The sequence below is a fragment of the Cyphomyrmex costatus genome, unplaced genomic scaffold (assembly GCF_001594065.2).
Source record: "Cyphomyrmex costatus isolate MS0001 unplaced genomic scaffold, Ccosl1.0 scaffold141, whole genome shotgun sequence".
NCBI classification, from domain to species: domain Eukaryota; kingdom Metazoa; phylum Arthropoda; class Insecta; order Hymenoptera; family Formicidae; genus Cyphomyrmex; species Cyphomyrmex costatus.
Genome location: NW_017275402.1, coordinates 1,401,126 through 1,413,427, shown reverse-complemented (window position 1 = coordinate 1,413,427; position 12,302 = coordinate 1,401,126). Strand labels below are relative to the sequence as shown.

General features: G+C 36.7%; 1 protein-coding gene across 8 annotated transcripts in view; it reads right to left on the bottom strand.

The window, feature by feature from the left end:
* Positions 1-12,302, bottom strand: part of by (focal adhesion protein tensin) — a 203,418-nt gene that overhangs the window by 77,075 nt on the left and 114,041 nt on the right. Inside the window, exon 1 of one of the 8 annotated variants that reach the window (XM_018551574.1) lies at positions 3,009-3,059. The exons of the other annotated variants lie outside the window; for them this stretch is intronic. Coding sequence (XP_018407076.1) covers positions 3,009-3,056 — 48 coding nt within the window. The 5' untranslated portion in view covers positions 3,057-3,059. Of the gene's footprint in view, positions 1-3,008; positions 3,060-12,302 lie in introns of those variants that run through there. 8 annotated transcript variants of the gene reach the window in all.

Sequence of the window (12,302 nt, the reverse complement as noted above, 5' to 3'; positions counted from 1 at the left end):
ATACAAATGTATACATGAAAAAAAATTAATAATTTTCTCGATATAAAATTTATATAAAAAATAAAAAATAATAAAATTAATATAAAAGAATTTACACGTTTTATTCGATACACGTTCCAGATAGAATCTCGTATGTGAATTTAGATTTGCGAGATACCGAATGGGGGAGGCTTTTGTGTGCACGCCACGTCGATCGTATGTGTTCACACATAAACATGAACGATCGAGACTGACGGGCCACTGTGATTTAGCCTCCGTCTTTCATGACGCTACGCTGAGAGTGATCCAGCACGATCGAGATCGTCAGATACAGTCCATGGTATTCACGTGGCGATCTGGACGATCTACGTGGAGGTCGACTACCGCATACGGTACAACGGAACGCGTGCGGGGCGATCGTTTTCATCGTAAACAAAGGCGCGGTTTAAATGGCGCTTCAGTTAAATCACGATTTATAGAGGATAAAGCGCAATGTTGCGAAACAAAACTCTCTTCCGACACGGTTGTTCATAATGAATCGCATGGTCCGTACCATGACGTAGTGAAAACTTAGCTGTTTATATTGCAGAATCATTTAGATTCGCAGATAACGTACCAATGAAGCTTTCTCCACCTTTAGAACTTCAATTAAAAGCAATTATAATTTAAATGGAGGTGTTGCCCTTCATTATAATAACATTAAGGAAAGCACTGGTAATTTTCAATTTAACGCCATTCATTATCAATAAACAATTAATGTTATTTTTACAATATAAAAAAACATAGAATATCAATATAATTTACAAATATAATTTATAAATATAATTTAAAGTAGAGGAATTTTTCTCGCTTTTTCCGCCTATATAATTTAATATTTCATTCAACTGCAATTTCAATTTAAACGAAGATGTTGCCCTTTATTATAATAATATTAAAAAAGCACTGGTAATTTTCAATTTGACGCTATTCATTGTGTGTTAACAAATAGTTTTTATATAAGAAATCAATATACAATAATTCATAAATATAATTTAAGGTAAACAAGTTTCTCATAAATGATTTTAATTTAATAAGATTACTTCGTCAAGTGTACATCATAGATTAAACGTTATCAAAATATTTTTGAAATGTCATTTCCGAAAGATTAGTCCAAAGTATGTACAGTGAGTGTAAAAAGTATTCAAGGAAATTTTTTATAAAAAAAACCTTATTTAAATAAATGTAGAAAATCAACATTAATTAGCAATTTCATGCAATAAATATTGTACATTCCGTTCAAATATAAACAAACGAGCTTCGCGTGTGTTCCTAATTTTAAAAGCCAAATTTCTCGACCGTATAATAAATATTTTTTGAGCGTCCAAACAATACAATTTTTAATTTTCGCTTCTTTTTAAGATGATGCATCTTTTTATAATTAATACACATCATTTTGATGTATGTACAATTTTGAGAAATATACAAATCCATTGTATTTTTTATGAATAAATTATTAATTACCCAACAAGAAGTAATTGTCAATTAGACATCGAATTGACTTTGTCGAAATCATCATATGGATATCGATTCCACATCAATTTAACGAGTCATTTCTCGCTAAATAATTTTTATTTTTAAAAAATATAAAGTTTTAAAAAAAATTTGTACCTTATCTGTATCTACCAAACTTCTTGCACTCATTGTACGTCATTATTTAAAGTAATAATCATGATTGAATTATTATACGTTATTTATTGGCAGAAAAAGATCTTTCATTATCGAACCATCCTTTTTTCCTCTGTTGAATTACTTATCGCGATCGCACGAGAAGATTGACTGTTATCTATCATGTAATCCCCATGCGAACACGCGGCGGAAATTGATTGCATCGCTGCGGTAATGCAACTCAGTGCAGTTCCGCTTTTTGTTGCCTGTTACGATGCGAAGGAGCGACATCATCTCGTTTGCGTGCGACATCGATCTCTCGCGAATTAAACGCTTCGCGAAATTTTTCAGGATCAAGTGTCTGTCGGAGCATGAAAGCGAGCGCGCGCGAGTTTCGCGGCGCGGTGTATGCACGTCAGTGTATGGTGGGCAACGTTATCCGACAACCGAGACAACACGCCTTTTTTCTAGTTGAGGTTTTGCGAATGCATCGAGAAGTTCTTGGAATTTCACTGTAATTTGAAGCGTGCTGACAAGTGGGATCTCGCTGTCGTATCTCACGGTTTGCACTTTTCGATACTATCCATCGAAAAAATGTTGTCATTCCTAACCTCCATGCCTGAATTTGCGTTGTCATCGATAACTTGAACATTTTTAATGAAATATCATTCGTTTTAATTTCGATGGTTGCATTTGAAAGGAAAGTTAAATGATCTGTTCCAGAAGAAAGTATGAAATATACTATAAGATGTTGCCATTTTTGAATTTATTCATGTCGGAATTAGCATTTGTCGTTCTAATTTTAAAATTTTTATTGGAATACTCTCTATTCGTTTCAATTTAAATAATTTCAATGAACATAGCATTAAAAAGAAAGAAAGTTAAAAAATGCAGACGAGAAGAAAGTATAAAATATATATTTATGTACATCAAAAAGAACGCTGCCATCCCTGATCTTGTCCACGTTTGAATTAGCATTGTCATAAATAACTTAAACATTTTTTATAAATCGCCAGTTGTTTTAATTTAAATCATTCCAACGAGTAGTATCAATTAAAGAAGAAAGTTAGTCGAGAAGAAAGTATAAAATATTTATCATATTCAAAAGAGAAGCTGCGGCACTCTCTCTTCTTCGTCCCCTCAAGAGCCACGTCATGACGCGTTCGTTATTCTCGCGTCATTAAAATTAAACACGCTTGATGGGCCGACGAAGTGTTGGCATGCCAATCGGCCTCGTCTGTCTTCGAGCGACGATGCTGCGAGGACTAATCGTGCGATCGCAAAAATCGCGAGGCGCGTCGAGGAGGAAGCGATCGCGCGCCGAATTGAAGTCCTTCGGATTCGATGCCGCGATGCATCTCCTATCGAGCGATCTTACCGCGTACCTCGTCGAAGAGGTCGTCCAGTTCTTTCCGTGGTATCTTGGCCTTCATCCCGCGGGCATTCCTCACGTCGAACTTCCCCGACGTCTCTTTATCTCGACGCTGCGCGGAAGAGAGCGAACAAGAAGAAGGGTCGAAGAGGAGAACGAGGAGAGAGCTCCGTTTCCCTTCGCTCCTTCAAATGTCCACGAGCCGTGCTCCGTTCTCTCTTGTTTCTGCGGGTGTTCTCGAAAGCTCCTCCTTAGACACATAAATAGTCGATGACGCGCAGCTAAGTGCGAGAGAAGGTCGCGCGATAATGGCCACGACGACGCGCGGCCGGTTCTGCACTCTTCATCGTCGGGGACGTTGTCGTTGCACCAACCGGTCACGTCGGTCCATCATTCATCGCCGCTGCTCAGAGTCTTTATCCGACTGGAACGCGTGTCCAAAGCAGCTCATACGAAATTACACTGACACGTGGTACGTCGCATCCGACTTTTCATTGATATTCCGTTCTTCAAAATGATAAATTTAACAATGAGATATTGTGACTTTAAAATTGTCCGTATGATTAAGATTAAAGTTAATATTTTAATATTAGTATATAAATCTAAAGTCGAGATAGAATTCGTACGATAGAAAATGTATTTATGGAATAAATATTTTTCATTATAAATAATTCATATGTAATATCTCGATAATTACTGACGCTGATAGTGCATTTGAAAGCTGGCAGTACTTTTCGTGCCGACAATATTAAGCATGAAGATTTATTGGCCCATTCGGCAAACCCGTAGTAATATTTTCCTCGCGTTCTGACTTCGACGTACAAATCCACGCCTCGAATTCGCGTGACTTTGTCGATAAACCACGGAATCCTTTCAAGAACTTTGAAAACGACATCAATTCGTCTCACGTGTTCACTCGTAGCGCATTGACATATTTCTTCCTTTCGAAATAAAAGGAACTTTGAATACTTTATATCCGATCATATATATATTAATTTTTTTAAAGATAAAATACTGTTTATATTCAATAGAAAGCTTAACATCAAAAAGACTATTATGGCTTATTTATCATGTTAAATTTAATGGAAAAGAATAATTTACTTCAAAAAATTGCATTTTATAATTTTTATGCACAGTGTCCATTTATTAGACTTATACTTTCTCTTTTTGAAACCTTTAAATCGATAACATTCTATCCACTGAAAAAAATAAAAATGCAAAAGTTTAGTAAAAAAAAAAAAAAAAAAAGTATTTTATTGCCCTGAATTAATAAATGGTTTTACGAGTTCAAGCATATAGCTCGCGGGAAAAACTTCCATTTACACGAATTTATATCCCTGAGAAACCTAACATCTACGTCGAATCACCAAGGACTCATTGCTTTTTCTCTTTGATTGGCACTTTTATTCGCGGTGTATCGCGTTTCAAGCACGTACTGGATTTCGAGCTGTTACAAGGATATCGATGTATCGAGTGCACAAAATGTGTACGGTTTCTCGGTGACAGAGAACGGCCACAGCGATGTTCTCACGACACACTCCGATCTTCGATCTGGCCGATTACGATCTCTTGCTTTCTTTCCAGCGTGTGCCACGAGGATTTCCGCGTACCATTAATCTCGCGGGTTAATGTTAATGCGAAAATGTTGGAGTCAACTGTGAGTTCCCAGCAGTCCCCCAATCGTCGGACGGAGCTAATAAATGTTCCCCGACTCCACGCACTATTGCGTAGACAAATGCAAATTATAAATTATGTCGGTGATAATAATAATAGTAGTAGTAAAAGTCACCGTTTCCAGTGAGAATTTGCGATGCGTTTTACTCGCGTTCGTAACGGTAATTGTGTTCCACAATTTCGTTTACATCTCTTGATCGCGACGCGCGAAAAGCTCCGGTCGTAACGTCGGATCAAATGACTGGAAGGATTACTGCTCGCGTTCAGCGAATTAAACCGACTATCCGCCTATCTTTCGTGGCGCGTAAATGACGCTGCACGCCCAATGCACTTGGAAAGATGTCACTTCTAGCCTTTCGCAGGCAAGATAATCTTTCATGACTTTTCATCCCGATTATGTTTACTCCCACGTAAACACCTCACGCGAAACTATTCAAGTGACTTATCTGGCTTAATATCTGTGATCCGGTGCCGTTACCAGCGCAGAGATCTTTCACGAGACGACACGACATTCACATTTATCTGTCACCGGCCTTAGTTCGTTAGACAATTGAGGGAAGCGAGCGTAAAAGTCCCGGTTGCCCGGAGTCACCTCTAATACATCGAGAAAGAGAGAGAGTCGTCATTTATTTAGTGTCCTGAGAATACATTTTCCTATATAGGCGCTTAAGAACACAAGTATAATGGTAAAAGAAAAAATATTAAAATACGACTTTCATGAAATAATCAATTGTTAAAAAACACAAAAAGATATATACAAAAATGACAAAAAAAAGAATTAAATAAAATAAAAGAAACTTAACAAGAAAAGTGATTAACTAACTAATATGTTTAACGCTTTAGACAGCAGAAGAATAAATAGCGTGAGCTTTTTAATTCATCGATTGACCAATCGCATTGTGCGCAAATGTAATCTTGTTCCGTAAAAATGGCATTTGCGCACAATGCGATTGATCAATCGATGAATTAAAATTGATTAACTAACTAATATGTTTAACGCTTTAGACAGCAGAAGAATAAATAGCGTGAGCTTTTTACGATTGATCAATCGATGAATTAAAAGACTCACCCATAATCACACAGTTTATGCTTAAAGATGAAGAGAGACAGGATTCATTTCTAATATCAAAGAAAATTTTAATCCATAATTTCGCAGAGCAACATACTTAAAAAAATTTTTGCAGAATTAAATGCGACATAAATTAGTAAATTAAAATATTATCCGAAATTTTTGTATCGCGTGAAATTATTTTGCCTCTAAAATAAGAGAGAGAGAGAGAGAAAGGGGGAGAGAGGACTTTCTGTTGTCAGCTTTCGAACGTTTAACGACAGTGCGCTGTAAGGTACATACATACGTGGTAGACCACGCGAGGAAGAGCAAAGCCAGATGACTCCTCTCCTCCGCAGAATCGCTTCGGGGAGGATAAACGACCTGGCGCGCAAGATCGAGATTATACCGGCAGCGAAACCTCGACGTTTGTACAGCTCCGATTTAACAGAGGAACGCTCCCCTTTTTTCGCCGACCGAATGCATTGTAATCCCGGATATTCTCGACTGTGTGCACCAGTGAAATGCAAATAACTGTGTAAAAAATTTTATTCCTACGTAACATCGGAGAAATGAAATAGAAACGGAAATGTTTTGTGTAAAATTCGGATTAAAGGAGATTAATCGTCGTTCAAAAACAAAATGGATACGGATAAAAAAAAATCGAAGCTTTCATTAACTTAAACGATAATCGATAAATTCTCTCACACGGTATATTATTTTTTTTATATCTTTTCAGAATTTAAAAATGAAAGCGCGTTATTAAAGATAAAAACATTAATTTTCATATCTAAATGTTTACTTTTGATACATATGGTATATCATTAATAATAGAAAGACAAGCTCAGAATTAGAAATAAAGTGAGTCTCTTTATGACAGGCGGCTAACGGCGACAAACTCCAGTGTATCACTCTTTGTTAGACCGAAAATTGCGAACGGAGATCTTCCATTTCCTGAGCAAACGAGCCATGGTGGGGAATTACAAGCTATACGACTTACGAGCAAAACCTCAATGTCCACATCAACTCCGAGCCTCGCTATGCGCGCAGCCGTTCCCGCTGTCGCCGTTTGTTCACGAAAGAAATTCAGGTTACATGTCTGCTCCGCTTCGTGCTCGTGCTACGAAGTCTTCTCTTTAAGCGATCGGGCCGTGCACGTTTCGCGAGCACATTGGCCAAAGGATACTACACCTTGGATACCGTTTCTCACGGCGTGTTATCGGCGTGCTTTTACAGAACAGATATGTACGCGCAACATTTATCGGGGCCAACAATAAACTGTAGAATTTCCACCGTTGCGACGGTACAACGCTCGGGACATGACACTCCACATGAGAGCGAAATATCGTGTAGCTGGGTTTAAATGAGGGTGTCGATTCTATCGCAGGACACGACCCGACATGACGCGACGGAACAAAGTGCTACAGCGATTTAATGCTACGAGATTATCGCCAATATCTCGCTGGAACATGACAACAATATAGTAAATTATTATCTCGCCGCAAAATTGTGCATTTCGTGGAGGTGTTTATATTAATTAGGAAATATAGAATAGAGTTGATTGTATCTCTCTCTGTTAGTGAAGTCTGAATGCGGATTTATCACGTTTTCAGATTTCTCTATACTGCACTTCGAAAAGATTTTTTTTTTTTGCGATTTAATAATATCGATTTGTTATTGTGTAAAAAATATAGAATCATTTACGTTTGTAATTTGTGATACATAATACATCCCGGTAGAAATACAATAATATATAGGTCGTTATTGTCCCAGCAGTATTACGTTTCACCAGGACATTAGTAACGAAAAGGTCAATTGATGACTCTAGTGGCCCAGAAAGGTCAGACACGAGCACGGTGTACGGTGACGTATTTCGCATAAAATATTTTATTCCCAAATTTGTAGAACGCAATTTTCTCGATAACTTCAATAAATTATGCAATGGGAAACATTTTGTAATCGGAACTGCATTATTATCGTTATTATCTCCATTATGCAGTGGCAGATAATGCCGTTTATGACGTAAGATAAGCAAACAATCATCGCTCTCACGCATTGAAACTAACTTATGCTACGTGTCGTTGAAACACGTGAGAATGATCACGCGTAAAGCAGGCATGAATAAAGAAGCCTCTGTACACTTTTTCTTTATGCGAGATATTACCATAGCAAAGTCCTCGATTTTTCAGAAATTTAAAATAAACATACGTATTCAGTCTCATGGTATACGATTCTTTTTCAAAAATTAAGTATGTTTAATTCACTTATAATAAATTAGCAAAAGAGAAAGAGGAAGATTAATAAAATTTACGTCATTTATCTCTTTTTTGTAAATAATAAAAGTTATAATACATTTAATAATAAAATGTTATTAAAATTATAATAAAAATATTATTCACTTCTCATAATATCGCTAATATTATCAAAGAGAAATATCTGTTGGATATGTATGATAAAACTTATTGCTACTTAAATTTTTAAAATTTAAAATTCTGAGTATCAAGCAATATGGAGCGATCTCACATTGCTTATACATTTATTAATCGCGAGACATTATTGTATCTCTCAATTATAAATTTAGAAATAAATCAGCATTTCAAATAACACGGTTGAATGTTTTACTCTTGTTTATAATTAAATTACGAAGCACGAAACGCAAGTTTCATGGACCAATAACTTCCTCGTGGGATAATAACGTCTCTCAACAGTAATTCAAGATCGTCAACGCCCACGCGTCTGTTACGCATCAGCATTGAAGTATGGCTGAATGCATAATTTTGTCGGGCGATAACCAGCCAGATGTAATCGGATTACACTTCTTTTGATTTGCCAGCTTCAACTACAAATTTATCTCATAGCGGACATACAAATGTTTATATAATTATATCGTCCTTTGCACTTTACGTCATACATGCGCAATCAGACGGTACATATATATGATATATATATATTGTATATGTATATCTAGTATTTTTATTACATACGAAAAATCGATAGATTCATCGGAGGCATTTGAATAAACATGACTCAACAATAACATTTGTAAGAAACTTATTATGCGTTATTAATATGCGCTTTTAAGCTTATAAACTTTATACCGAGAATGTGATATATGATATTATACGGTCCAAATGTCTGCACAAATCGATATGCAAGGCAAATAGGATAGATAATTATCGAATGGAAATGAGTATCGAAATCCTTCTATCATCGATATAAACTCTCTTCTTTTTAAAATCTTTTATTCATTTTAGAAATGCAAGTGCTTCAAATTGATTTTACTCACAAGAAATCCGGCATTCAAAATTGTTTTAGATGATGCGCATTTAATCGCTATTGATTGTTCCTGATTTGCAAATTCTCTATTACATTATTAATATAAAATAATATAAGGCTCGTTAGATAGATAAACAGTAATTCTCGAGATATTTTCATCTGATGTCTATTTCCTTTCCATTTAAATTGCTATTAAATGATGTAAATATTTCAGAACACGGATGCGCGTGTTGTCAGAGTTTTATAATCAATTAAAATTAACCGTAAAAGGAGGCATATTCAAAAATCTCTAAATATTCCAAAATTCTCATCTCGCAAATTTCACATAGCTTTGAAAAAAGTCTGTATTTGCGGCGTAACTCACTCTCGCGTGCACAACACTTTGAGCCATCTAACTTTCAAAATTTCTTCACAAACACTTCCACAAACTAATTCCACAACATCAATGAAATATCAACTTTACGTCGAGATAAGAAGTCAATTTGGTCCAGAGAAATTTTTCGAGGAACAAAATTTCGAAGAATTTAATACAAGTAAATCGAAAAAATCAACGACTCTTTATATAACAATAATCAACAAAAATTTAATATAAATTTGATTAAATAAAAAAATCACTTTAGTTTGCCACATAAACACTATTCACTGTCTCGCGACATTTCAAATAGTTCCCTGAATACTTTCGGGATCTGCATCTCCCTATCCCTATCCTATCCACGTATTTCTCACGCGCGCTCGCGTACGCTTAGCGTACGTGCGCTCACACGTGTGCACGTACGCCGACTGGCCGCTGTAGTGCGCATACAGCGAGTCGCGGCACTCACGATCCACGCTCACGAGTCAACCGAGAGACGTGCGTCGCATGTGCCGTTCGCCGTGGAGCACCTCGGCGTGCTCTTCGTCTTCACCGTGTCGTATACACCGACGCGACGTCGTAAAACCGCTCACCGAGAGAGTGGGGACCAACGGCAGAAACCGCAAAGGGGCTTTCTGTCACAGCTGCGACGACGCTACCCCCGCTTGCGTAACCAATGTTCATGATATGCAAGGATATGACGGATTGAGAAGGGAAGGTTTCCTATTTCCCGTTCAGTTGGAAGTAAACAAGCTGGCTCGAAGTAGTAATATCACGATACGCGAAGCGGAGCATTGAACTTTTTTCCAATCTCGGACGTTCTCCGTTATTTCGCGAGAGCTTACATGCGGACAGAGTGATCGATCGGATGCAATCGGTTGATGTAAATATATTTCGCAGGCAGGTGGACAGATGTTTTGACGAACGAAATAAATTCATTACCGATGAAGATAATATTTGATCTAAATATAGCGAATGTAAATCTAAACGTTTCGTAACTGTTTATAAAAAAAAACAAAGGAGAAAGGAGAGAAGTTTTCCTCGCGTTACGTTTTATAGAAATGATCTAATTTTGCGAGAAAACAACTAGGTAGGTTCTATAAATAATGCTCACTGTGGCTGCTGTTGCATGATTCACCAAACATCCGGCATGATAACTATAGATCATATTCGATTAATTTTACTCTGGTGGGTTGATCAGGGACACCCAAGCAAACTGGCACATACACACAGTCAATTAAATAATAGCTCTTTAAAAAGTTCAATTAATTTTTGTACTGTAAAAAGTCACAACACATTATTTAAATTATTATTATTATATTTTCATGATTATTACTATATTTTCGTTTGATAAAAATATGAATAAGTAAAAATTTAGGAAGGGAATTTCGAGACAGAGCAGTTACAGCAATAACTTAAACAGTCCGGTAGACTTATCGCAGCAATTTATTTTATCATAAGCTTAAGGTTCCATATTACGTTGTCTCGCAACAATTATATATCAAGGCAGTAATTATGATAATAATTGTTATCCGCATGCGTCACATACATAATATTTAATTTTAGGTCGAAAGACCGTCGCAAACGTATTAGTTGCAGTAAACTGCAGTTTACTGCAGCGATGGCGACGAAGGCCGCACATTTATGTTTGCGTATTCAATAAGAACGCAACTGTACCGAGAAAAATTACAACAGCAACGGCAACAAAAACATATCTTCATTCACTATTAAACAGTATTACTATTTCAGTATTTTTTAAGTTCATGAAGTCGATGAAGTTACTCTGTGAAACCAACGATATCTGTGATCAGAAATAATCTGATCAGATATAATCTATTTTTGCATTTAGATCAATGCTGTCTTTATTCATTATGGCGTAAAATCTCTATCTTTGGTAATATTCTTTAAATTTTAATCGCACAAAGTAGAACTTATTTTAGAATGATGATAATTTGAAGTATTCAAATTATATTGAATATGCATTTGATTGAGATTTTTTTTAAACAAGTACAGTTTTTGATATTTTCAAAAATTCATGAATATACCAAGAAATGAAATTACGAAAGATTTCACAAATATACAGAAATATACGATGTTTCGAAGCATTATTGAAATTTACAAAGCTGCGAAATATGACATTAATGTTTGTCGCGATGCAGTATGTATATACAGTGTCTGGCGCTTATGTAACGAAACGGACGTGTGATTCGTCGCACGTTAAAGTGACAACGACGATATCGACGCAGATAACGATCAGAAGTATCAGGCGTCACAGGTGATCCCGCGTGATCGCAATCTTAAACGATCCGAGTTAATTAGAGGTAGAGCGCGCAGTCCGTCCTAATTCGGTGTTTAATTAATCCGTTTATCGATGCGGCTAATCTTGCGCACCGGCTTTATACGTATGAGCGTCACGTGCAAGACCGAACAATGAGTCTATTACGGCAAATAGAGTTTCCTGGTCGCGACCATTGCACCTCGTTGAAGCCTCACTCATAATGGCAACGACAGAAAGTCGTTGAATAAATTTTATCTGATAAGAGAAATTTTACGTCGCAACATTGGAGCGATTAGCATGACTCGCTGTTAACGTTTTATCTGCTCCGATTAGTTTCTTCGAGCGGAAGCGACGATATCTATCCGAGTCGTGACACAGGACATAAAAATCGAATTAAACAATATAAGTCGCGAATATTGCACTTTGTCGTTCGCAATTAGTCACGACCGAGGTTTGAGTCAAAATACATGACATGAGTAATGGCACAAACCTGACTCTGTGATGCAAAAGTGTAATTAATAAAGATAGCATCGTGCGTGTAGCTAATGGAATACGTCAGATAAAACATAAAAGATTAAAAGGCTCAGGCAAAATTGTCTTCAGCTCGCTTATTTTACATACAGCGCACTCTCGCAGATATCACAGTATGTAAAAGTGAACCGGCGGGGGGGGGGGGGGG